The sequence below is a fragment of the Anguilla anguilla genome, chromosome 8, assembly GCF_013347855.1.
Source record: "Anguilla anguilla isolate fAngAng1 chromosome 8, fAngAng1.pri, whole genome shotgun sequence".
Lineage (NCBI taxonomy): Eukaryota > Metazoa > Chordata > Actinopteri > Anguilliformes > Anguillidae > Anguilla > Anguilla anguilla.
The window spans coordinates 23,528,758-23,556,130 of NC_049208.1; the positions used below are offsets into that span (position 1 = coordinate 23,528,758).

Sequence of the window (27,373 nt, forward strand, 5' to 3'; positions counted from 1 at the left end):
ACCTTTTCGGCAAAAAGTGCATGCACATTCAAAGATTCACATTCAACTCAGGATGGGTTCAATGGACCATGTGTACTTTAAAGTTCTGACTGGCTTATGGTTTCCCCAAGGAGTCTTCATGACCCTACAGGGATCCTCTGAATCCCATGCTGCCAAAAGCAATTTGTTTGCTTCCCACTATGCAGCTCCCTAGCTGAGCTGTATAACACAGTCGTGTTAAGAGCTCAGATAAAAGGGGGGGGGGGGGGGGGTAGGGTGGGATGGGGCGGGCTATTTACAAAAAGTGCTGTAATTTCTACATGGTGAAATCAAAATGCATACAAATATCCTTTCATAAAAGCTGAGAATCTGTACTGTAATCACATTAATTGTTAAATTACAAATATATAGATACACAAAATAAGAAGCTAAACAAGCATTCAAATTATGGCTCACAGACTAACTGAATTAATTCACAACACAAATAGTGTTATATTTGTCATCCTTTGTGTGTCATTCAGAATTTAGTTGAATTACTAAATTATTCTGAGCATGGAAATTAGCAGTTTTACAAAACCAGAATATGGTCAGGGTTAACTAATGTATTACCACAAAACTTGGGTAGGCACAATCAAAACTACAGAAAACTTCAACAAAGAGAAAACAATACATAAATACTATGGGTGTACTATATAAACCAAAAAGCCACACTGATGTAGATATACTGTTTGGGGTGGTGTGGCGTGGTGTGGTGTGCTGGGGCCTTTGATTGGCGCACTTCTGAAGGACGGCAGCCTAGGCGACTGCCCTTATCGCCTGTGCCTAGAACCAGCCCTGGGTCAAAGTATCAAAGGCAAGTAAATGATCCTTGAGAAAAGGGGAAAAAAGGACGGAAAAAAATCTATCTGTTAAGCTTGTTGACTGTAAATACATTTTAAGTTCAAGAAGTCTCTGGTCCCTCTTGTGCTTGCAAGACAAAATGCTTGCCGGTGTATTTTAGGGGGGACTCCGCTGGTAGCCACAGTAAATGTACCCAGTGCAAAAATACGGAAAATATGGTTTTGATGAGGAATGTCACGCTTCTACAGTATATTGTTCCTGCAAGGTTTTGCTTTGGTACCTTTCATGTAGGACATCTAATGGACACAATACGGTTTGTGGGTATGAATGGGTTTTCCTTTTTTGCGAATCACTTACTTCTTCTAAAATCCATTCTCTATTCCTTGTTGTAAAAGGTGAAAAAATTATTCTGGCTAACTTGGCTGAATGACGTTTTATTATTGTATGCCAGTGAGGATGTATGTATTTAAGGAAACACATTAGCAAGTTAGCGATCAGGCTGGGAATCGAACAGGTGGTATGTGTTCCAAGACTGAACCATGGTGGACAACTCCAAAGAAGCAAATTTGTGTTCCATTTCACTAAAATTATAAGGAAGCATTTTAAGAATGGAAAAGAAAAAAAACAATTCTAAGAGTTCTGATTTTTAGGTGTCACAGAAGGGAAGTAGCCATGTCAACAGTTTATTTGAATGGCCCCAATTTCAGAATACTGTACATATGCTCAGGAAAAATAATAATGAAATAAAAACAAAACACAAAATTTGTGTGATATGTACTTTAACTTGGCTAACCAGTTTGCACAGACTGGTAATTACTTTTCTATCTACTGATGTTTTTGTCTTTGTTTTTCTTCATTGACTTGCATGCTTCAGTGACGGACAGGACAGTCTCAGTAGAGTGGCCAGCTCTGAAGTCAGACTGGAAGGGGCCAAAGAAGGCTACTTTATAACAGGTAGTAAGAAAGTTGAGAGTCAGCTTCTTCAACACTTGTGTAACTTAGGACTCCGTGAAGGTTTGCACTGCCTAAGGCCAATCACTGAACTATGGACATTCTATAAATCTTTGTGAGGACCTTAAAAATATTTAATTTTAATTAAACATTTGCAGCTGGTATCACTTCTGTGATTGGGCAGTGGTACCAGCATGCTGACATAAATGCATGTGATTACCATGATACCTATGAAGCCAACTAGGAGGCAGCTGCCATTGAAATGGAACACCGTCCATATACATTTAATTTCGTCCATGTTAATTGCGAGAAAACCACTAAATGAATTTTTCCCCCTTTGAGAGACACATTTACGCACATTTTGGAGACAACTTCCACACCGTTCACAAAACAACACTAAACCTCGAAACATTGTTAATTTGGTTCATTTTATCTATCTGACATGGAGTACATTAACAATCTTAATCATAAAATGAAATCTCATCCAGATCTATAAATTAATATTAAAAAATTGAGGTGTAAAATTTTACTCTTTGGAGGAGTGTGACACACTTTTTTTCATTTATCCCTAATAATACACTTGTTTACTTCCATGTTTTACCTGAAATATACAGACTATATACTGCTGGAGTTATGAAGACTTATTTCAGGGTCCATGGTAATAGGCAGAAATTGTCTAAAAATATCAACAGCCCTTAAGGGCTTAATACATTTTGGATTTGTTTTGTTGCTGTTGCTGACCTAGGATAGTCAGAATGAGGAGGTTATTTTAACTAGTGCTCAATAAGACAAGCGTACAAGGACCACAACAATGGCTGAAACTCTCCATTCATGGATGAAGATTAATTTTGCACTGTCCAGTGGAGCTGCTGGCCATACTGCCTGTAAACGTCTCTTTTTTTACCCAATTATTTTTATAATCCACATTTTTAATCTGTGTATATGCTTGTGATTTTTTTCATATGCCAGTACTTACCATGGCTCGTAAATAAGTTGTGAATAGTATGGTTATCCTAAGGAATTGCATACGGAATGTTTACAAAGGCATCGTTTCAGCAACAAATACAGAATTCATCAGTTTTAAATGTGAAGATCTGATATTTTAAAGACATTTTTGCAATTAACAGCTAGAGGAATAATTACAAGCTTAATTACGATACTAATTATGCTCCACTATGGGGCATGATTTGACCAGCTGATGATCGTCACTGCAGGTACTTGACATCTCACCCAACACTACATTATATCTGGGGGAAAACGGTGTTTGGCAGAAACACTTTAGAATGAAAACAAACTGTGGGAATATTACTTTTAATGGTTGCTTGAAACAAGGAAAACAGACAGACCTGCATTAATCTGCCAACATTTTCAGCTTGGTCACTAAAATTAGGCTGACGATTCAGTAACTGAAGCCATTCACAATCCTTAAGTTTCAGTGTAACTGCCTGCTAATCTTTAACTCTAAAAATGAGTGCACATTCCAAAATATTCTCATATTCATAAAAAATCAGTGATATGAACCAATTTATGATTCAATTAACCAGTTGGATAAAATAGAAAAACAACAAACAAAACAAAACACAAGGTTTTCTTATTTTGAGCCCCATTATCAATAGGGAAAACCATGTCAACAGTTTATTTGAATATTTGAGTGGCCCCAATTTCAGGATTGTGATACACCGCTCAGAAAAAATAAAATAAAATAAAAAAATAAAAGCCCAGCATGTAAAAGCAAAAATAATATTTAAAACACACACAAAAACCCCAGGCCAAAAATTGACAGTGTGACAATGTCTCCTCATTCAAATGGACAAAATGAATAACATGTGACCAATGCAGACTACTTAAATGAGCACCATCTTGTACACAGCAGTTTGACTTAAAGTTCGCTAATCATGCATTCCAATAGTTGGATACTAGCCTAGATCTGTTCTTCACACTAGCTAAACTCAGGTTTCATCTGTGCCCATTATGTCAAAGACTTGGCGCCAGAATGGCTTCAATACCACAGCTACAGGGAAACACGTAACATGGTAAAAGTTGCAAACCTACAGCTTTCAGATTCACAGACATATTAGGCAATTAAAGATCTATTTGACAGATAAATGATATTAAATCAAAGAAACACCCACTGATTATACTGCAGATATTTTTGACCAAATTTAAATAGTTTCCTTTTCTGGGGAGACATTACTCATACAAGTGACAGCCATACAGTTAGAATTTCCGAACCGCAGGACTTATTCCTCATCTATTACAAAAAAAAATCCATACAAATACAATTTTAAGCAGATGCTTGGCAATTGTGTTTTCAATAAAGGCGCATGGTTCTGTAGGAATTATTTCTTAAATGGAATCCAACTACTAAACTGTTGAAGATTAACAACAATGCTAATGGATGGTAAAAACATCTAAGGGACTGAAAACCTGTTTCTAAATTTGCATATGCTGAAGAGGCCCAGTAGGGACAAAAGTACTCACTGGGTTCTAACCCAAATGTCTGCTTTCTTCCCTAGGTAGCACTAAACCACAGTCAGCCAGTCACAACTTAAGTGGAAACAGTGCCTAAATCCTTTCCCTTTTACACACAGTGGCCAATTCCATCCCTTCATGCAAAGCAATTAAAGCAAATACCATTATTTTTCTGTTCTTGGAGAGTGTACCCTCATCATCTACATTTGGTAGAAAACAGGAAATGAATACTTTAATCTCAGAGTTTGAATTTAATCTCAGAAAATCACATTTCCATACACCTATTGTCTTTCACTTTTATTTTCACTAAAAGTTAAATGCAAGATATTTGTAGAACAAAGACTTGAATGTCTGCAATATTCGTTACATGTCACACAGAGCGGCTTTACAGAAATCAGTTGGTATTGTGTCAAATACAGACATCAAAAACAATCCTGCACACTCTGTGACACAACTAGTAGTCTACAGCCACACTAATATTCATGAACAAAATTGGAAACATATTTCAGTGTACCCGCTAGATTTCACTAACATACAACTTAATCTGTAGCTCTTTTTTAATTAAGATGTCGTTTTAAAGCATGCCATTATATACATCCTATTTTTTGTTTATTATTCAGACCAATCATCTCATCTAAATATGTATAGCTCTGAAATAACCTGACCTTTTGTATCATCATGCCTGCCTCAGAACAATAAGCCAACTTTTAAAGATATCACATACTTCAAGCTCATGATCCCAGTGCCTCCAACAGATGAAAAATAACTGTGCAGTTCTAGTAATTTGTTGTTTTTAACACTTTGTTTGACTAACAGATGTCCCAATCCTGCACCTGCACAGGAAAATCATGATGTGTGGGTGGTGAGCATTGTGAAAATTTACAAGAACTTTTTTAAGAGAGTAATTTTTAAGACAGAGGGTCAGAAGATTCTATGGAGAATTAATTGCTGTAGGTCTGTCCTTCTGGTGGTTGACAAAGTTTCGCATTATCTTTGGACAGCATTAGACGCCTTAGGTCTTCAAGAACCATTTTAATGTTATAAATATTCTGCCATTTGGCTAGAATTGGTATGCTACGTGAATCCACCTGCAATGAGAAAGAAATTCACAGTGAATGCTGCGTGAATCATGAAAAGAGGAGCAGTTATACAGAAGTCTCTCAGTATTGCAAGCACAGCAATTTCCCAGTGTCTGTTTTTTTTTCTAAAAATAAACTAAGAAACATAGCCCTGAAGAGAATGCATTTTACCATCACACTGAACAGGTTTTGGCCGAAAGACAACCAGTTAGAACCTTTGAACAGAATATTTCACACTGCTACTGACAAAACAGAATTTATGAAATAATCAGTTAAAAGTTTAGGTTTTGCCCATCTTTTTTTATTTACATTTATTATTTTTTTTATTTGACATGTCCAATGGCAACCCTAATTTGGAATGTTCAATCAGCCATTTTGTTCATGTGGTGAACAGCCCTGTGTAACACCGGAAGGAAGGCATCCCAGGGCGATACAATCAGCAGATACGCAGGGCTTCCAGCCATGGTCAGCACTGAAACAGTCTGGATTAGGGGTGGGACCGATTACTCAAGTAAACAAGGACTCGCTGGCAGATTTTTAATTGCTTAGAAAAAAATTTCAAAGGAAAATCATACTTAATGAAGCCCCATTTCTCAAAGAGAGAGGTTGAGCCAGTTCAACCATTTATATGTGGTTCTGTTATTTTCTTTGCCTAAAATGAAATACTGTTTCTGCATTTAATGCTGTAAAGAGTATTCATTTAAAAGCACTTGAATCTAAAGTTTGAAGGGTTTCCATATGATCAATAAATATATTTCCTTTAAAGTAATTACCTAGATAAAAATGACCAGCGCAAACAGTCTGGGCTAATATATTTAGGCTAAATCGACCTTGCATTAACATGCCACTGTCATCCTCTCTCTTTAAATTCTTTTGGTTTATGTAAATTGAAAGTGATAGCTAACTTCATTAAACTATAGGCTTAAGGCTAGATATTTTGCAATCTTAGGCCATTGTACGCCCTTCACAAAAACATGTTAAGGAATTATTAATGGTTTTCCTTTAATGCCATTAATTTAAACTGATCGTTCATTCCAAAGTCTTAGTGGTCCATGGCTGAATGTCATCAACAATGTCAGATGAACTCTCACAAAGGGGGGTCAATGTCATTGAGATTTTGGAATGCATTAGTGAGTTCAAGATTAGAACCTGGAACTGCACTGCAGTTTTCTAGAAAATGACAGATTTTTAACCAGTTATCCCTCAAGTCATCCATAGCCGCATATTTAGATTGAAAATAGCCATATGAAATCACGTCACATGCAGAACGTCCTCCTCCTAGAACAACTATATACTCAAACAGAAAATATTACAACTAAACCATGTGATACTATCCATGCGATACAGAAACGCAACTTTAATCCTACACATATTCTGATAAATTCTGTAAGCATTTATTGTTTGCACACAACCCCTTCTCATATCTCAAGCTGTTGCCTGTTTCCACTGAGTCCAACACCAGTTAATTCAGTTGAATATTCAATTCCATTTGCCAAAGTCTATTGCATCACCACTGCTGGGCTAACATGTCGAAAGGGCTAACGCGTCTCGCTACACCCCCTCCTGCACCTGTGAAAATCTTCATTTTTGCATTTATAGGTAAAACAAGAAAGGCTAAATGTTTAATAATGCTCTTTTGTAAATATCTTATTTTTGAATCCAATTTCACCTTTTGTTGACTGCTGCTCAAATACATTCCATCCATGCAGTATGAACCCCCTTTTGCCAGAGCCCGTTATATTCCAATGAAAGGTTCCTGAATGTGTACTTACCGTCCCATTAGAATTATTTACTCCATTCATACTAAGTTTTGTTACAAATCTAACAGTTGGTGGAGCTTGTGGATATTTAGGTCCGCACTCTATTTTCAGGCTGTATATTCTGTTTTCGTACGTGGTCTATAAAAGGAAAAAAGAGAAAAGTAGTTGTCAGCAATAGGAGAATCAGACCCTGTATTGCAAAGAGGAAACTGCCACTGGTTTTCGAATGGGTATCACAGACTTGTAATAGACATTGCGCACATCCTCACAAGAGTAATGACAGCTGTGTGACATATTTCCTGGCCTAACAACAGGATCTCTGGCCTGACCCGAAAAGGCAAACTCACTTCCGTGAGGGGCTTACCCGTGCTGGTCCAATGATCATGCCTGTCCATCTCGTAAGCGTCATGTCTTCGTCATCTTCAAGGCCCCAGCTGACAGTACCATCACCTACTCCTTTCTGTCCCTCTTCAAGCTCTTCCAACAAGCGAAAATTACGTGGAACTGTAACTCCTGCATGGGTGATACAAATCACTCAAATTCAACCATATGTGAGAGTGTACCAAAGCAAAAAATACATTCATTAATCTGAGGCAACAATGAGAGCATGTGGTGACCTTGCATTCCCCATAAAAGGAGGTGATTCTTCCATTTCCAAAAGGTGGAAAAAAAACTTGATTTTGGGATTACATCTAGAAAATGCCACATCATCATATTACAAACCAACAGCCACATAACAATGCGAAAACGGATACACGCTAGGAGAGCCAACTGTAGTCATAACAGAGATGTGAAATGGACACACAGGAAATGGGGAAAGCAACATGGACGAAAAGAGTAACAACAAATTCAGCCAGAGGACAGAAAATTCAATGACAGCTAAATAGATAACAATGCTTAGACAAGGGAATGCGTTCAGCTTTGGGTGAGACCTGCAATTTCCTGATCAGAAAACCTTGAAGTGATCGATGATTATGAAAATATTAAAATGCCCCCAAAACAAACACAATCCGTAGCAAAAAATATCAAGTTAATTAGGGTAAACGTCCCTATTAAGCCCACCAAATCCGCTTTTCAGACATTTTTCATGTATACTCCCCCAATTTAAGTGAGAACATTTTAGTTATAATGAAAGTCTAATCTCTCATTTGAAGTGTCAATAATTCATTTATACCAATTTCTAATGTTTTTATTGTTTAATTTGTCAAAATATGTCAAAAGTCTGGCATGGGCTTAATGGGTACCTAACGTACCCTTTAAGCCCATGGGTGTTCCAAATAAGCCCACTTCATGATTTGTTGATAAATAAATATATATTTAAAAAATCTTAACAATACAAACTTGTTCTATTCAAATCTGTAATCTCTTAGCTCTCAATAGCTATTTTCATTTTGTCTCCACTCCTATCCTATGGCCTGTAAATGGCATTTGAAATAGGCATGACCAGCCTTTTTGCTGTGTTGTCAACACAGAAAAAGCTAAACTTACAACATGTCTTCTTTGGAATGTAGCCAAAAAACTATTTACGAACAAAATCAAAACTATAGTGGAAATTACTCTTCAATACTTCATCTTTCAATATGTGTTGTCATTTTGTCTGTATCTCTATCCTATGGTGTGCTGTTGGCATTTGAAATTGGCCAAAATTTCTGGTCCAGTCAGCTGGTTGAAAGTGCAGGTGTTTTTATGAAGATTTCTGAAGACCGACTGACTGAATGAAAAACAATTTCAAGTTCAATACTAATGTTCTAAGGATAGTAAATGAGTGAATTTCAGGATTTACAATTAAACAATAACTTTTCAAATGTTAATCACATTTAGGATAGTAGTTTGAAAACATTGTAAAAACACATTTTAAAACCATTCAGTTCATTGTGGAGTAACATTAAAACATACAGTTCATTATCAGGAGACATCAGTCATAACATATTGAAGCTCATGTATCATTAGCCTATAACTTAAACAAAATAAACAAGAAAGATGTCAACATTTCTGCAATTTCTACTTTCTCCTATACTAAACGTAGGCCTATGCTCTTTGAGGTGATTGAATCGTTTTAGTAAGGCTATCATTTGCTCCATGCTCCATCTTAGTAGTGTAACATAACAGGTTATATGGTGGTCTAAGCTTTATTTTATTTGTTTGCTTCAATCTTTAGCCCACGTTGTGGTTTTCTTTGTCTTACGCTAGCAAGTCGTTCATGGCTTTCATCTTATTTTTGTAGATTTTCAATGACCTCATGATTGCGCCAATAGAATGGTCCAGGTCCCTACAGCCCTGCTTTGCAGAGGATGAACTTGCGCTTCTATCATGCGTGGGCATGAACTGTAGTTCTTTCGTGTTTTAGTCATCTTAAACTAAAACTCATCTGAAAAGTAAAGATTAAAAAATTATTGCTAATGTTAAGATAGAACACAGGCCTATCCAGAATTAATTGACCTATGCAATATCACTGATATTTAAATATGGGTATTAATTATCTGAATTATGGAGCTGATTTATCAGGTGAGATCAAAATTAGGGAGGAAAATGGTTCAAGGGTCAAAAGGGAGAAAATCCCCATTGAAACACAGTAAAGTGGGCTTAATGGGAACAGGTGGGCTTAAAGGGAACATCAGTGAATTTATGGTTAAAAGACAGAATATTTGATTCTACTCACATGACATTAAAAAACAACTATATGAAATAAATCTATATATGGTGCACTAACATAATATGAAAAGTATAAATTGATCATGTAGAGAAGTAATTAGCTATACTCATTTACATTCACCTCAGACAGTGTGATTTTTTTGCTAGAGTCCCCTTTAAGCCCACCAGGTAAAAATGTTAATTAAAAAATAAATAAAGATAAACATACACATTTATTGTCTATTTAACAGTATAATAATATAAACTGCATACAAAAATATAAACTATACATGCTTATCATGCTTTATGTCATCGCAATGAACCATACTATGTAGCTACTGTATTGATGCAGCATGTGGTCTGTTTGCTAGCGTGCTAAAACTCATATTTTGATTTCAAAAGACACAATATTTCTAATTCAGGTAATATTCTAACATATGTCTCATTCAAAACACTAATCACTTAAATTTTGATAACAAGTGAGTACTTTCCAAAAACAGGAGTAGAAATATACAAAAAATGTTATTTTCTGAGGGTACCAAAATCACCTAAGTTTTTTTGCAACTTCTTCTGGGATCAGCAGGCACATGCCACACATATGCTTCGATAACTCAATATGGACAAATGTGATTGACTTACAATAAAAAGTGTCATTTACGTAACAAGCAGCTTCATTCGAAAAAACATCACACAGCAAAAAATGATGATGTAGTTTTTTTAAATTTGACTCAGAAGTTGCAAGTGGGCTTATATGGTACGTGGGCTTAATAGGGACGTTTACCCTAATCCTCTTCATCACTTAGTTAGCTTGCTAAGGTAGATGAGTGCGCTAGATAGCTACCGTTATCGTTTGTATCATGTTACTTCAGTAAATAGCTGTTTTATCTTATGAGTAAATATGGCAAACAGTTAGTCGGTACAAATGTTAATGAATGATCAAGCTGTAAGGCTTAGGTTAGTTATTGGCACATGAGCATCGGTACAAAAATGAACAATAAAGCTGTAATGTTAGTTATTGATAAGCAAGATTCAGTAAAGTTTCAGAAAGGACAGCTGTAAAGTTTGTCATTTCTAAGAAAGCAAAACAAATATTAAAGAATGATCAAGCTGTACCATTCGTTACTGATGCACAAGCATTGGTACAGAAATGATAAAGTTGTACCATAGTTGGTTCAGGATGGTAAACAAATCTTTCTCTTCAACCCTAATAAGACTTAGGCCTATTTAGAGTACTGGCCCGATTAGGCAAGAGACAGATCAACTGGTCTGAACCAGTGTTATCACAGTGGCCCCGGCCAGCTGGGACTCCTCGCTGTCAAGCCCTGAGAAGCCCCACAGACTGTGTGTAGATGTTAGAGGAAGGCTTTAATATTAAAGAGCTAGCTACATAGCTACAGCAGTGCATCAACAGGCACAGTAACGCTGAAACATCAGTCCAGAGAGAACCTGAGCCATAGCCCTGCTATTTCATTTCTGCTAATGTTCATTGGGCGAGCAAGAAAGGCATTTCCATTCTATCCCTGTCCAACATTTAAATTTCATGATAGACCTGTCCGTTTAAGCTACAGTAAAATCTGCTTTCTTTGTTTAGTTTTTTTGACACGTCATATAGGTTTCAGTAATAAATTACACTCATTGCATTTAAAATGAAAGTGCCCTTTATCCAACTCAATGTGAAACTAATGCAATAGTAGCCTACTTTGTTTTCTGGTGGGGGGAGGAAGAAAATTACATATTGCAGTGGGTGAAAATTACGAGATGCCAATATATTTCTTTGTGCATTAGTCACAGTCTGGACATAAACAAAACTAGTTTGAAGCTCCGCCGAAATAGTTGCCTCAGTCAATAGAATTACCCCTCTCCTATTATCCATTTATAATACAGAGCATCTGCGCAGCAGCAATGCAAATAAATGTAGTCAGTTAGTGAACTGTGCGGTGAAAAGGATCTGAGACTGGCTGAATATCTTTCAGAGGATGCTCGGGCTAGACTATCCCACAGGAATCGTCAATGGATGGTGCATCGATGGGATTGGCCAGTGACAATAGCAATAGCATGCATCAAGTTAGTGACACTCACGGCCAAGTCCTTGTATTTATCACGCTTTAACCAAAAGATAGCTATATAATGCTATATAATGTCCGCCGCAAGCTAGCTAAGCAAACTAGTTATTTAGCGAGCTTAGCCGATTTTATAGTAATAAAGCTACCATAATTATTTTAGAAAGTTAGATACCTAGCTAGCTACATTGTTCAGTTGCACAAGACTCCCTGTGTTTCAATCAAATTCCTCAAACCACAATTTTACTGGGTGAATGAATGTTTTTTTTAGATTCTGGTCATATCGTTTTGAAGAGAAGTTTAAAAATGAAATATCTTCACTGTGTTAAGTGCATAACTGGATAAAAAACATCTAATGAACTCAACTACATGAAATAATTAACTAAAATATACAGATCACATGATTACAAAGAAAATTACACTCAGCTTGTCTTAAAATACATGGCCATTTCATGGTAATAGTGGTTTCAAAGATACAGTAGTCTAGAATCTGAAGTCTAGAACAAGACGTGGCAAGCAATAGGTTCCAAACATGTACATGGAAGGCTAAATCTCTGTAAACCTTAAACAATCACCAACAACCCAATACATCATAAACCTTTCAGCAGTTAGAACCTTTAAGATGCAACTCCCCTACTTAAGGCTACTTCCACAGTTCAACTGAACATGTGTACAAAAGAAGACAAAAAAGTAGAAATGTACTTCTGTGACCAGAAAAGTAATGTTATTCATAAAAAAATTGTTAGCTAACTAAAATAAACTAGGCTGTGATAATTTGAGAATGAAAAAGCACAAATTATTCCTTCATCAGAAAACTGTAACCTTTCACTTTTAGTCCATCACCTCTTAACTGTAGCCTTATAACCAGGACATTTTGCACCCACAACAGAATTCAAAAGATGCATTGTCCACATTCATGTAATCATTCTTGAATTCCAGAAGAGCTTCTGCTTAGAGAAATGTTGCTTGACAAGTTAAGCAGTTCAACTGAACAGGTTAGAGGAAATAACAATGAGATGAATTTACCCCAGCAAGCCACTGAAAGTTCAGCCAGACTCCGAAGTTGGATTTTAACATTTTCTAGAAAAGTCAAGACACTGTTGCATGCATCTGATACGGTACACAACTGAAGAGAACATAGTGCCTCTGGGTACTCTATGGATCTCCAGCCAAGTATGATTTTGCAGGCTCGCTTCTGTATGCTTTCTAGCAATTTGACTTGGATTTTAGTCAGGGAACTATGCCAGATACGGACGGCACATTTCAGAACAGGCCATAATGTAGCCTATATAACCTGTGTAAATGGAGATCAGTTCTTGGTCTCGAACACCAAGTTTCTTGATGCAGCGTAGAGCAAAAAGCTTCCTATTAGCTGAGGTCAGCATGTGGTCCGCCTGACAATCCCATTGCAAGTCTTTCTGGATTGTGGCAACAATATATAATTTAGATTTTTGGAAAAACTAGTTTTTACCTCAAAGGAAAATGACTTATCCAACTTCTTGGAATTTGATTGCCCTAACATGAACACTGATATGCGGTCCATTGCACAAATAGAACAGGCATTATGCTTCACACTGATGGTGTAAGACAAGAGTGGGCACTACAGACATTAGAAATTACACTATATGACCAAAAGTATCTGGACATCCCTTGATCTGGGGCTGTTTTTCGTGGTTTAGGCTAGGCTCCTTAAATCCACTGAATGCTACAGCATACAATCACATTCTAGACGATTACGTGCTTCCCCAACATTTTGGGGAAGGCCCTTTCCTGTTTCAGCATGAAAGTGCCCCTGGGTACACAGCAAGGTCCATATAAAAATGGTTTTGATGAGAATGTTGTGGAAGAACTTGACTGGCCTGCACAGAGCCCTGACCTCAACCCCATCCAACACCTTTGGGATCAACTGGAAAGCCAACTGCAAGCCAGGCCTAATTGCCCCATCAGTGCCCAACCTCTCTGATGCTCTTCTGGCTGAATGGAAGCAAATCCATGCAGCAATGCTTCAACATCTAGTATAAAGCCTTCCCAGAAGAGTGGAGGATTTTATAGCAGAAACGGGTGGACCAACTCTATATTAGTTCCCATAATTTCGGATTAGCCTAGATGGTGGATGTCAGGTGTCCATATACTTTTGGGCCATGTAGTGTGTGCGTGTGTGTGGGTGGGGAGGTTTTACAAATGTCTCCAAATCATGAGTTCAGACTAAGCAAATACAAGAGAATTGAATGGGCAAAAACTACATCTCAAAATTATGTTTAAATCACTTGAACTAACTTTAGTCCATTTGTTTTGACTATGTAACTACTTTGAAAATTGTACTAGTTCGAATTGATCAACTTTAATTTATTTTGAAGCTAGCAATCCAATACTCCGATAACTAAAAAAAACTGAAATTAAAAACAAAGTGAACCATCTCTTCAAAGTTCAATGTCATCTAGCTTATGTGAAAATGTTTGCTCAGTCACTGACTTTTGAATTAGATTTACCTGCAAGGCAGCATGACACATTTAATAACTCCAGAGAAAATTATGGGCATTATATTAATATTGAAGATTTTATTAATATCTGTCCAGACGCTTTGCAAATGGATATTTTAACAAATATATTAACTTTTGAAACCATTTGACACCATTACTGATTTGTGAACCAACACAGTCCATAATTCCATAACTACTCAACAAGGAGATTCGGTCACACAGATGTATCATGGATAATCTGTAGTTACAGATAGTTGGCTAAAACTACAACTTAACAAGTCACTTGTGGCTTTGCAGCCAGGCACAACTGGTCACTAATTTTTGATATTTTTGATACGTTAAAAACATGCATTCTTTGGCTTTAAATTTACATTTATTTTAGAATCGATATAAATGTTCCATTTTTACATGAGATGTTCGAGGAGAGATGTTAAGTTCAGTTTTCTAATAATTCTAGCATACACTAAATTAGATAATTTAATGAATGACTTCAGGTCAGTACACCCAGGATCAGGTGGCGTAGAATGTTGGCCGGCCCGGCTCTCAGTTGCGTAGCTAAGCTAGTGCCTGCTAGGCACACCCCGCAATGCCGTTTGTTAAAATAAAAAAACAGCAAATTCTTCTACGTAGCTGCGCTATTGAACATTATTTCAGCCATTTTTTGTTGGATTGTTTCTTACAGAGCCTGTAATTTCATATATATATAGAGCTACATTTATGTAAGTGTGAATATTATTTCCTAGTTCCTTTTTAAACATTTCCCTCTTCATAATCAACGGGCCTAGCTTCCCTCGCTTGCTGCCAGCATTGAGTGGTGAGCTAGCTAGTGTTAGCTAGCTGTTAACATCGTTAAATCCGCCGGCGCTGAATTTGCGTGGCTAACAAACATGACAATCGGTTGAACACCCAGTGTATCGGTGTATAATGCCGTTATAAATATATAACCTCTAAAAACATAGTATCTTTCATATACGTTTACTTCCCTATGCATGTCTTTCAGGCCCATAAAGGCACCGAAACTACTCACCAAGCTAGCTCGCTACTTCCTGACTGAACAACGGGGTAATGCTAGCAAGCTTGCTAACGTCTAGCAAGCTTGCTAACGATAGCTGCTGCAGGGGAGCGCCAGCAAGTGCACGCTTTGCTTTAGATAAGCAACAGCTAATAAGAAAGATAATTGCAAACGTTAGCTAACCAGCAAAGCAGTATGCAACATCTTTGCATGACCGAAGCTGGCCCACTGCTTTTATTGAAATTATTTTGGACAGAACTTCATCTCCAAAACAAACTATCCGATTCTAATCAACATTCAGATCATAATGAGTGACTATGTACCGAGGACCTTCCTTCCTCTAGTTAGGCAGTCAAGTAGTCAACAAATATCTGAACCCTTCAGACAATATATACTTAGCTTGCTGGTCATTATATACAAATCTGTGCACTCGTTGTCATCTTAACAGTAACAGAATTCTAAAATATGTATATTTGTCTCTGTAAATAGCACAGATAGTTTCACAGACCTGAGGAGGCTGCCATCTTGTTCAGTAGAATCTAGAACTACACGAATCGTGTCATCACAGCCAGGGCCCAGGTGACCAATGCGTCATCATTCTGTCAAGGGTTAGGTTCGAGAGTGCAAAATCCGGGCACAAAAGCAGAGAGGTATCTATCATAATATGGAAAAATGCAAAAAATGAAAATAACTATCCCAGCAAAAGATATTTTTAATTCTTTAATAGTTCATGCAAAAATGAAAAATTGTCAAAAAATTTGACTGAGTAACTTCAGCCAAATGGCCCACCCAACTACTAAAGCCGACATGGTGCTCATGTCCAAAAGACTTTCAGACCACTTAAAAGGGATAGTTCACTTTCTGTTGATGATGATGATGATGATGATGATTATTATTATTATTAGTAGTAGTAGTAGTAGTTGTAGTAATTGTCCTTCTTACAGGCCTATTTATGTATATTACCCAATTATTCTTAAACTAATATTATATTATTAAATATTAAATAATATAATTCTGTGTTGGAACAATTTCCTACATGGCATGCAAGATGAGACCACCCTGCATTCAAGGAAAGATGTAAGCTACTGACACAAGATTAAAACCATTATTATTTACGGTTCAACAATTTATGAACCTGCATTGCGGCTACAAGACTGACTGAGGACAAGTCATGACACAACCACTTTTCTACCTATAATAGGTACTCATGAAATTAGTGACATAAAACAAAATCGTTAATTTCTGCCCCACTAATCAGTATTGACCTCCATAACTGATGATTACATGCCTGACATCAAAATGTTTGGCGGGTATCATTGTGAACACATGCTACAAAACTAATCTGTTCGTATGAACATCATCTGGAAACATAATGTCGCTGAACAAGCTTGAAGTGCTTCTTGCTTCAGAACATGATGGAAGGTTTTAGACAGCAGGATGTTCTCTGAATCACTGCAGTATCGACTGCTCCGGCTGATCAGGCACTTGCAGTCTGCCAGCAGTTGAGAAAAAGGCAGTGGTGAAATGGATAGTGAAGAAAAAATGTGTGACTGCTTGTTGCCACAAGGAAGATATTTGTGGTAGTCTGTTCTCCCAAATTGATAAGAGGGCATGGCAGTGGGGTTCCGGTTTCAGTGCACACATAGCATCACCTGCACTCGCTGCATTCTTCTAGTTACAGTCCAGTTCCAGAAGTGGTGTCATTTGGATGCGTCAACCCCTCAGTGGATACAAGGCTATCACGATTGTATACTTTGGCGCAATGTTTTTCACATGCATACGTACTGGGAAGATAGTTGACTAAGCAGCCTTGTATTTAGCTTTATTAGCGATGAAGGTAGCTAACAATACTCTGTAGCTGGCTTTATCATCTCGTAAGTTAGCAGCTAGAGGAATTTCCACTTTCTATTGAATTAGAAGTAATGTGATCAAAAGCAGTGAAATTTTGTTGCAAAGAGCGTACACGTCTGCTATAATAAGTCACATTAAGATCACAAATGGTTCATGTACAACTTAAACGTTACCCCTGGTCCAATGTTACATCTGCAAAGTATGTGGAGGACTGTTGTAACAGAGGTGCAGAACAACTGTACCAATGAAAAATAACTGCATATATTGCTAATATCTGCAATATTTACAGGACAAACCGTTGTTGGTTCAAAACAGCATATTGTGATTAATGTTTAAACCAATAACCGATTGGGAAGGTCCTTTTTTTTTGTTTATTGCCAAAAATGGTATGGTACGAGTAGTGGCTTCATCATGTTTTCACTAGATAGCGATGAACGTGGAACCCTATCCAACTGAACACTCCCATTCCTTGTGTGATACAATTGGCAATTCCATGTCACCCTATGGTGAATCAATCAATAGGAAATCAATCAAGTATGGGTATATCAGCCATACTGGGGGCCTCGTGTAGTTCTTTAACCAGATGAGCAGAGTATGTGTGTATGGGCCGTAGAAATTACGTTTGTCGGAATTAAAATATGCTGAATAACGCATAACTACCTTACAAGATTTGTTTATTACAAGCTATAGTTTTAAACCATTCCATTCAACAATCCAACGATACAAACAAAATTGACATGTTCTGTATTTCATTAACATTTTCAAAAATATCTTTTAAGTGTCAATAAGAGCAACAAGAAAGACAGCAAAATGAAATGAGTATTGAAACTCAATAACTGCAACCACTTCCCACAGAACAACATATTTAAAGCAAGCGTACAGTCTTCCCTGTGACTGTTAAAAAGTCTTCATCAGACAGCGCTCGAAGAGCCTCTTCAAACATGTCCTTCGTGATTGCCTGAAATACAAATAAATGCATTAACACCATGAGAGGATGCAACTGTAATAGGTCCATCTGTCCATGCATCTGGAGTGTGGTGAAACTTCTCTAAGGGGCAAAGAGATGAGGGCTTACCAATTCAGACTGTGCGCGGAGATCATCGAACAGCTGCTGGTATTTCATGGCTGGAGTCCTGCCCTTTGTCTGGATCAGCTTCTTCAAAGCCTGGGCTATTTCCTCCTTGCGCTTTCGGGCAGTGGCACTCATTCCTGGGCAACATTCAGCGGTATGTTAGAGCACCATACAAAACTCAAACCATACCATTTTCAAATTATTCGCGAAAGCATCGCAGAGGAATACGCAAGCTCTCAGTCAACCCTGACCTGCTGCTAAACAACCAGTAGAGACCAAAATATTTCCAATGACATGTTACCCACTGTACAAGGACTGCAGTAAAAATAAATGAATGTCCAACTAAATATATTGAAGTTTCCACAACTCATGCCAAATGAATCGTTACTGCCACTGCAGGGTGTTGGACTGGATATGAAATACTTTTTAAAGTTGGAATACTGAACTTTTCACTTGCATTTGAACTGAATCACCAAGATATGAAGCTTGGGGCAACAGTAATTTTCCCCTTAATTTTTAATAGGATAAAATCCATACAGTGCATTTCGTCCTCCAATAGATAAAAACCAGTAGTTCAAAACAACAAATAGTGAATTACTCGGGTATTACTTTTAACATATGCTTATCAACATCTAAAACATTTGCAGCGATCATTTTCATCCTCACCTGTGGTGAGAATTGAAATGTCCACAAATCCAGTCCTGGGATCTGTGGCAGACTGTTTCAGGGCTTCACGATGGAGCCGCTTCGCCTCCTCAACGTCGATGGTCTCCACTTTGTCAGAGAAGCGCACCTTGGCATGGGCCTCCGCCAGCCTAATAAGGGACTCCAGCTGGCGAGGATAGGCAGACACCATGCCCCTCCCACTTCCAATTTTACGCATGTCCACATAGGCCTAAAGAGACAGAGGTCACATCTTCACCTGAACACAACAGATCTCGCAATCAAGATTTTAACAAGAAAAGGAAACTAACTGGGTGTACCTCAATAAGTGCCTGACTAGCTTCTTCGCTTAATCTGGGGTTAATGTAAGTGCGAGCGTAAGCAATGTAGTCCTTAAGAACAGCCATGTCCAGAAACTCTTCCTCGATTTGCTCCTCGCTTTGGTGATACAGGGCTACCAAATGGTGAGCGAGACGTCGGTCGTAGGCTTCATCTTGAGGATCGAGCATCAGGAAGATGAGATCAAATCTGTAGAGGGAATATAACCATATAATCCATGAGCTCTTCTCAAACAGACGATGCATGTGCCTCAAAATGAAACCAAACCAATAGTTTAGTATGAAGCTGTGTCTAAAATTATTTACTTCTAAGGAAAACTCATAGTTTTGAGTTATAGTATATAGAAATTGGAAAAAAGTTTATACTTTGTTCATCAGTAAATGTGGATATTTTAACTGAATTCTTCTCAACCCAGTTTTCTTATATATATATATATATATATATATATATATATATATATATATATATACACACACACACACATTTTTTTCACATTTCATAATACTAATGTGCAGGAGTACTTATGATATGTAAATGTTCAGTGCAATAATAAAGTAAATGTTTACCTGGACAGTAAAGTGTGTGGAAGCTGAATATTTTCAATTGTGGTCTTTTTCGGGTTCCACTGAGACCCCACTGGGTTAGCTGCAGCTAGGATCGAGGTGCGAGCATTCAGCTGGCAAATAATTCCTGCCTAAAAAACAAAATGCATAATTAAACCCACGACCCAACATTAATGTTCTGTATACACAGAAGTGAAAATCAACAGATGGGGAGAAACCGTAGCATTAGCTCCAGGGAGTTCACACCGTACCTTGGCAATAGACAGTGTCTGCTGCTCCATGACCTCGTGCAGCACCGACCGCGTGCTGTCGCTCATCTTGTCGAACTCGTCGATGCAGCAGATGCCATTGTCGCTGAGCACCAGGGCACCGGTCTGCAGGACCAGCTGCCGGGTCTCAGGGTCTTTCATAATGTAAGCGGTCAGCCCGACGGCGCTGGAGCCCTTGCCTGAAGTGTACTGGCCACGGGGCACAAGGTTGTTAACGTACTGCAGCAGCTGGGACTTGCTGGTCCCGGGATCTCCACACAGAAGGATGTTGACTTCAGCGCGAAAGTTTCCTCTCCCAGTCTGGCTGAAGTCTTTCCTAGTGCCCCCGAACAACTGCAGCAAAATTCCCTGGGAAAATAACAGAAACCCGCTCTGTTTAGGAGAAACACTTTGGATAATAAATGGTTTGAAAATGAACATGACACGTCCCCTCTTAATCTGTAATCACAACCTCGATTTTTGATTCTAAAGTGCAGACAAGCACGTCCTATTCAGAAAAAAGCACTGTGTCGATCACAATAGAAATTTAAGCAGAAATGACAAGTCCAGTTTACAGGTGTATAAGCAAGCACCCAACTTCAATCTTGGTCTCAAAACCCAGACAACACAATGTACACGTTATGTTCTTATTTCACCTAAATAAATACCAATTCCTCTTCACTAACCTGTACCCTAAATGAGCAGTTAAGAGCATAGATGACTGCCATCAGCAGAACATTTCACAGATTAAGCATGGCAAAAGTTTTTGATTCTTTCAGCTAATCCTCACCGGATTAATGGATATTTTTTGATCAATGCACTTCAACCAATTTTAAAAAAGGTTCCAACACACTGGGAAGAACACAAAAAAAAGCATTATCTTAATATCTTTCCTGCTTCCTTTGTATACCTCTAAACTGAAAACAGGGTTGAACAGTGACGGGTCTTGGAGGAGCTTACCTTCTTGATGTCCTCCTGCTCATAGATGCTGGGTGCCAGCGCTGAAGACAAGCGGTCGTATACGTCAGGCTTGGCCGCCAGCTCCTTCAGCACCCGGACACGGTCCTCCGTGAACAGCTTCTGCTCCGCGTCCTTGTCCAAGCCGTGGAGCCGCTTCTGATCCGTCTTGCGGAAGTGGATGGCATCTATGTGGGTCTTGTACACGGACTTCACGTTGCTTTGGCGTGGGTTGACTCGCATGGGAACCGCTCTATAAATGCCTGAAGAGCCGCACGGTTTCCAGATTAATGCTAAATTCATTCAGAATCCTATGAGAAACCATGGTCAGCCAAATGGCCAAGTAACATTAAAACATTTTCTTTTTTGTTAATAAAGGCAGCTCACCAGTTATGTTGATTCGGTCACCAGGCTGCACCTTGTCGACCAGGTCATTGTGAGCGTAGACCACAGTGGTGTGAGGGGTTTGTCCAGCAGGCATGTCGTCAGGAGATTCCTGCAGCTTTATCTGGAATCAGAGTTAAGAAACTGGTTACAATTCACTGTGACGAAATCCACTGCTGGAACATAAGCAACACACTACATCCTTCCATTTCTCAACTTGCACCAAAAATAACACTAAATCAGGGATGTTCCAGCAATCAAAAACCACAAGGAGGATAATTAATTTATATGATTAATAATCTAATGTATTGTTTTACATATATAGGCTAATCAGTTTCCCAAAAAGGGCAATTTATACATAAATACACTGCACCATTAATAACCTGCTTTGAAATGAATGCATATATGCACATTGTCCGGACCTAATTGCAGATGCAATCAAAGCTCAAGTTTGTCAGCTACCTGAAGTAACCTAAATAGGTAAGCAAGTAGGCCTGTGTTTGTGCTGAATCCAGCTGCATTATTAAGTGTTATGAATCCTTTCCAAAATGTGCCAAGACCCTCAAAACGCCTTCGGGCTAGTTTCAGTCTTCCAGCAGAAACCATAAATATGCACCAAGATTCACAGAGTGGGTCACTTAGGGCCATTAGGGCCACACTAGGGAAACCAGAGGAGCAACGTGGCTCATGGTGCATAGGAAGGCGTCTCTCACCATCTGCTTGTCGGAGAAGGTGGAGCGGTTGTGGATGAGGGCCATGCTGTGGGTGGTGTTGCAGCCACGGCAGACGGCCGGCTCGGCAATGCGCCCGCGGTCCACCTCCACGCGCGAGCTGAAGGCGCACACTTGGCACCTGAAGAAGGCCTCCTGCATTTCGGGGATCAGCTGGGAGGTGCGGATCACCATGCCACTGATCGTGATCAGCTGATCAATGTCTGAGGATACCGAAGACCGGAGGAGGTGGACTGATTAAGTTTAAAGATGATGCATAACACCCCCACAGTAATGAGAATAAAAGTGAAAACCCATCCTATCAAGTTGGCAAAGAGACTTCTTACCCTCAGGATTGAGGTTCCTCATGTTTCTGGTCTTCAGAGCGTTGTAGGGACGCACCTGGATCTGGTGCTCCAAAATGGAGTCAGGGAATCGCTCAAAGAAGAGCTCGTTAACAGCCATGTCAAAAGTAGGAATAACTTCCTGCAACACAAAAACCAATTTAAACACTACGCACTGCAGCGTACGTCAAACTCAACAGAATTTGTAGGCGGCCAGGCATCTGAAATGATCCCGCCGTCACAAACAGGCAGGAAAGGACTGCATGAACTGCAGAGGACTGGTGGGTTACCTGCCAGGGTGCATTACCTGAGGATAAGAGATCAGCTGCCTGTACAGGTCGCCATCAAAGGCCTGCAGGTCCCCACAGTTAACATTCAGCACTGGCTCTCCAACGACATTGATCTACAGAAAGGTCAGAGAGTCACACACCAGAAGCATCGTACGGGTTATGTACCGTTTAAACACCACACATTGTTTGCGGGATGATGTGGGGTTCAGCACCACACTGCAGGTGACAGGCTACCTCCTCCAGTTTCTGCATGTAGAGGGGCTCGTTCAGATCGAGCCCGGCGTTCTCATCCTCCCTGGAGCCAGGATCAGTGAAGCGCTGAAGGAATCTCTGCAGACAGAGAGGAACAGGCGTGTTAAAGCAGTCGGAGGCTCCTCTGAAGATGGGGGACTGTGCAGGATTTGCCAACCGTCAACATTAACACATGAATCAACAAGATTTATCCAAGCAACAAACCCAATATAAACACTTTACTACAATCTAGTTTCAGTCTGGCGACAGGGTTAGCCTGTCAGTGAAGTGAGAATATAGAAAGATAGCTAGCCTGGAAAAACAATCCATTAGTCATTCTGCCACCTCAAACCATCTTGGCTACAGAACATGACCGTCTACACTTATTTCTGCATGGCCATGGAAAATTCTGTGTTGTACAGGGATTAAGCAAATTGAACTTTATGTAGGCTAAAAGCCCAGGTGACCACTCCTGGGCATTGAAACTTCTAGAGTGAATGAAGTATTCTTTATCCAATTAGCCAGATCAAATGTGTTTACAGCATCAAAGAATCCAAAAACAACTAATAGCCCCAAGGTCACCTGATCTTGGAAGCACTTTCCTCTTTTGTTGTATGGAGGGTCTACTAAAGGAAATACTACCGATCCAATAAGTGTACCCCTGCCTACTGCATGACTCCTGCTTCTAGGTCAGCCTGGATGAGGCCACGACAGTTGAAAAAAGGGTTTATCTGATGCCTTCTCCGTACCTGAAACTTCTCCTTGCAGGTCCCCACATTGACATCAGTGCCCCAGATCACCAGCTTCTGTCCTGCTGGCTGCTCGGTGGCCACATCACCTCCTGAAGGCTGGGAGGAACACAGTCAGTCACCTTTGTTTTGAGAGCAACGGGACGCGTGCGATGGAGCACGAGAAGACACAGGCGACGGAATGACAGCCACTCACCGGCTCAGAGTGCAGGTCCACCTGGCGAGCCTTCCGGACGGACCCGAGATCGGCGCGCTGCCTGGCGGGGGTCCCGCGCGCTCCGCTGCGAGGCGTCCCCTCCATCCTGGAGCTGGGGGTGCCGTACATCAGTGGGGAGCTCAGGTCAATCTCACTCGGGGGAGCTAGAACAAGAATTTCATTTTGAAACATGCGATTATGCCAGATATGTAAAGATAATGATAATTTGTTGCTTATTTATACAGCACCCTTTATACCTATCTTTTTCGCATCAGTCAGAAAACAGCATATTCTAGCAATGTTTTAGAGCTGAATAATTTAAAAAAAAAAAAAAGATATTACTGTACGTGAGCCTGACAATTTTGCTATGCATCAGGCCACCGTCATACAGTATGAACCTGCTACACACAAATCAGCAGCAGGTACAAATCAGCTAAGGTGCACTGCAAATCTGAATAGACTTTTAACCATTTTTCAAACTCCACATGGACTACATAAACTTTCGAGCACCATCACACAGCGCCAGGCAAGTTCAACAGCACCTGGAACAGCAGGCTACACAGAGGCGCTAGGGCTGGAGCGTACCCGAGGGGCGGGACCGCAGCGGGCTGGAGAACAGAGAGGTGTCCTGAGCCACCGGGCTGCGCATGTCCGTGGCGGGGGACGTGGGCATCGGCTGCAGATCCGCGGTCGAGGTGTCCTCCGTCCGGCGACGCTGGGATGGAGGGGAGGAGATCCCATCTCCTAGTGCTGGACCCAAACATATGTACGAGTTACTGCAGAGCACTCAATATTCTGTTAAAATGCAGTTCAAACATTTCACACAAATCTTCACATTCAGTTTCAACCTAGTTACTGTAAATCCAGGGGCTGGTCAGTAAATCAATCTTCACGAAAAGGTGTACAAGGTCGGTTCAACGCCAAACCGGTGAGAGCAATTAATGGGAGGGACAAGCCTCTGCATTCCACCATTTTCAAACAAGAGAGCCAAGATGCGCGTGCTGAGCCTTGCATCAAACGCTACTGGTCCAGTGTGATTCTGCCACACACTACTCAGACTAACTGCATCCTGACTCAAATTCTGTAATCAATCCCTAAATTTTTCAGGTAGTAACTTTGTTTGTAGAGTGTGGCTGTCACTCTCACATCCAGATTGTGTATGGACCTAACAGGACCTAACATTGCAATATGGAGTGACAACTGTAGTGTGAATGTAGCCATTGAGCACCTTTGGGATGAGGTGGAATGGGAGGTTCATAGAATTAGTGTGGCCAAAACATCTTCAGGAACTGCATAATACCATAGACAGTATGGCCCAAATATATACTTAAATATAAATCACAATGATCCATAACTCACGGGTAGGTGGATTGCTTCCCCTCCCACGTTTGCCGTTACTCGGGGTTGACGACGGTGACGACATCATGAGCACTGTAAACCATAAACAAAATAGAGGGTTTACACAACCAGGCCAAATGCAAACAAATGCCAATACACATTAGCATATCATGTCATAGCATGTCATATTATGCGACCTAAAAATTTTTTTTTAAAAAAACTAAAGTTGGCAAAACAATGCTACTGTAGCTCTGAACTTCGCTAAACACATCTCCAGCTAAAGCATCAGACAAATAGCTACCACGAGCTAATAATTCTGGCAGCAATTAAAGCAACGCAGTCTTTAAAATATTAACCATTAACTTAACTACCTACTCGCAGCTGGCAAGCTAACTAACATTAGCGAATTCGTATGCTCTTCATCAAGATGTTAGCTGTAGCGACCATACAAATGCAACTTTCCAGAACGACTGTATTTAGAATTGAGTAGCACATACAAACACTAAAAAATAGAAAATGTGACTTGAGGCCTCAGCAACACCAGGGAACTCGCAGAAACAACACAACATGCTAGTTTGCTAACTTAGGGTACGATCTACCGTTAGCTACAATACATAAGACTAAGAACACACCAAGTCGATTTTATTGTTGCAGTGATGTACCGTGTACGTGTACGCTCTTTTTACACTAAACGCATCTTAACAACAGTAACGAATATCACCGGAAGCCAAAATACCTTGTATAACAACAAATATAGTATAAATATCATAATATAAGCATATAATTCGTACCAACCTCTCTCACTGTCCTTCTCTTCAGTAATAACAAATTCGCGCGAAATACAGCCTGGTGACGTATATTTCGCGCGAATTTCTTACCAATAGTTAAGCGCGATTTGGGTGACACTTTCTTTTGCTATTTTATAGGGGACGCTTGCCGTACGGCAACGATTTTAGCAAAATTATTATAAAATGCTGTGCCCATCAGATATACCACATATATGTATAGGACCTATTTAATTTATTTTATTATTTAGAGCTCAGATAATCAGAATTTCATGACGTTGAATGTCGAGCTTACACATACTTGCCTACACTTCCATGGTTTATACCATTATTTCGCGGCAAAAACTGAAAGGAACGAACACCTCACGTGGTTATCTACGGGGTTTATTTGGCCGGCGACTGGCTAGCCACTCGCAGGTTAAGTAAGTGGAGGGAGGTCATTGAAATATACGTAGGCACATTTAGGCAGGCTACCTTGTTAGTGATGGTGAAGTTGCAAATCTGCAACGTTTACGCTGTTAAAGCTCCCGGAAGACAGGTAGAATCGATGTCCGTTCGTTCGGAGTGTGCGTGCGCCCTTTTACTTTTAAGTACGCCGAGAATTTTGCACTAGTCATCAAAGGTGTGCCTCAGAAGAGCTCGTCATTCTCCGCAGCGGCTACATTATTTTGAAGATTCGCAATTGGCAAGTGAAATACTGCATGAGGCCTGCAGGTGTCTCCCAAAGTACGTCTTGAAAGAAATATTATTTAGCGACGTGTCTTCGAGGCGACTCTACAAGGCAGTAGAGTCTAATCTTAGCATCATTCAGATAAAACGTACTGCACATTAATTGGTATGAATCATCGTCTGTATGTCAAAACGTGAATGTATGCGGGTGTATAAACACTGGTTATACCCAGGCCAGTACAAAATACTTGTATTTATTAATACGATTAGAAAATACACATTTATTGTACATAGGCCTACCCAATGAAAAGCAAGCACACATTTGGCACCAAATAGATATAGGCCTACTTGTTTCCCATGTGGCAAACACACTGGTGACCTGCCCTTTCTTGTCTCCTTTTTCCACTGATGGGATGCCTGCCCTCTGGTCTGGAATTCCTGCTGGAATTATGTTTTTTTTTTTTTTGAGTTCTGCTTTAATTCACTGTCTGACATTGTACCGATTGGTCAGAGCTTGAAAATGTATCCCCAAAAGCAGAACATGCAGAGCACACAGCATCCCAAAGTATAATGTATTCTTTTTTGTTTTTTTGTGTGTGCTCTTCATCTGGGCACTGATTATCACTGTGCAACAGATTAATTATTTTTAAGATGGAGTTCAGCAGACATTTTTTGGGAGAATTTTTCCTTGAGGACACTGAATTCAAGGGCTTTACATTT

General features: G+C 39.6%; 2 protein-coding genes across 3 annotated transcripts; both read right to left on the reverse strand.

The window, feature by feature from the left end:
- Window positions 1-3,065: 3,065 nt before the first annotated feature.
- ube2v2 (ubiquitin-conjugating enzyme E2 variant 2) lies at window positions 3,066-15,844 on the reverse strand. The gene is made up of 4 exons (XM_035430529.1): window positions 15,773-15,844; window positions 7,446-7,594; window positions 7,094-7,219; window positions 3,066-5,330 (listed from the first exon to the last, which is right to left on the reverse strand). The coding sequence occupies exons 1-4, from the start codon at window positions 15,786-15,788 to the stop codon at window positions 5,184-5,186; spliced, it is 438 nt and encodes a 145-aa protein (XP_035286420.1). The 5' UTR covers window positions 15,789-15,844; the 3' UTR covers window positions 3,066-5,183.
- Window positions 15,845-17,772: 1,928 nt separating this feature from the next.
- Window positions 17,773-26,084, reverse strand: mcm4 (minichromosome maintenance complex component 4). Of its 2 annotated transcripts, none has more exons than XM_035428094.1 (17): window positions 25,995-26,084; window positions 25,221-25,292; window positions 24,447-24,611; window positions 23,862-24,025; window positions 23,666-23,764; window positions 22,920-23,015; window positions 22,703-22,798; window positions 22,399-22,537; window positions 22,055-22,275; window positions 21,345-21,465; window positions 20,961-21,220; window positions 20,004-20,369; window positions 19,756-19,883; window positions 19,171-19,378; window positions 18,854-19,082; window positions 18,191-18,324; window positions 17,773-18,073 (listed from the first exon to the last, which is right to left on the reverse strand). In XM_035428094.1, exons 2-17 carry the CDS (start codon window positions 25,285-25,287, stop codon window positions 17,981-17,983), a joined length of 2,586 nt encoding a protein of 861 aa, XP_035283985.1. In that variant the 5' UTR covers window positions 25,288-25,292; window positions 25,995-26,084; the 3' UTR covers window positions 17,773-17,980. The 2 variants fall into 2 exon arrangements, with proteins under 2 accessions (XP_035283985.1, XP_035283986.1); XM_035428095.1 differs by lacking the exon at window positions 25,995-26,084 and adding an exon at window positions 25,936-25,957.
- Window positions 26,085-27,373: the final 1,289 nt, after the last annotated feature.

What these genes read in the sequence shown, in the direction of transcription:
- ube2v2 (XM_035430529.1), bottom strand. An exon ending in TGATCATTGGACCAGCACGG is followed by an intron (nt 7,220 to 7,445) that starts GTAAGCCCCTCA and finishes TTCCTTTTATAG; the next exon opens with ACCACGTACGAAAACAGAAT. An exon ending in TAAATAATTCTAATGGGACG is followed by an intron (nt 5,331 to 7,093) that starts GTAAGTACACAT and finishes TTCTCATTGCAG; the next exon opens with GTGGATTCACGTAGCATACC.
- mcm4 (XM_035428094.1), bottom strand. Translation starts at nt 25,287, where the DNA reads ATGATGTCGTCACCGTCGTCAACCCCGAGTAACGGCAAACGTGGGAGG. An exon ending in TGACCGAATCAACATAACTG is followed by an intron (nt 21,221 to 21,344) that starts GTGAGCTGCCTT and finishes GCGGCTCTTCAG; the next exon opens with GCATTTATAGAGCGGTTCCC. An exon ending in CTAGTCAGGCACTTATTGAG is followed by an intron (nt 19,083 to 19,170) that starts GTACACCCAGTT and finishes CTGTCTCTTTAG; the next exon opens with GCCTATGTGGACATGCGTAA.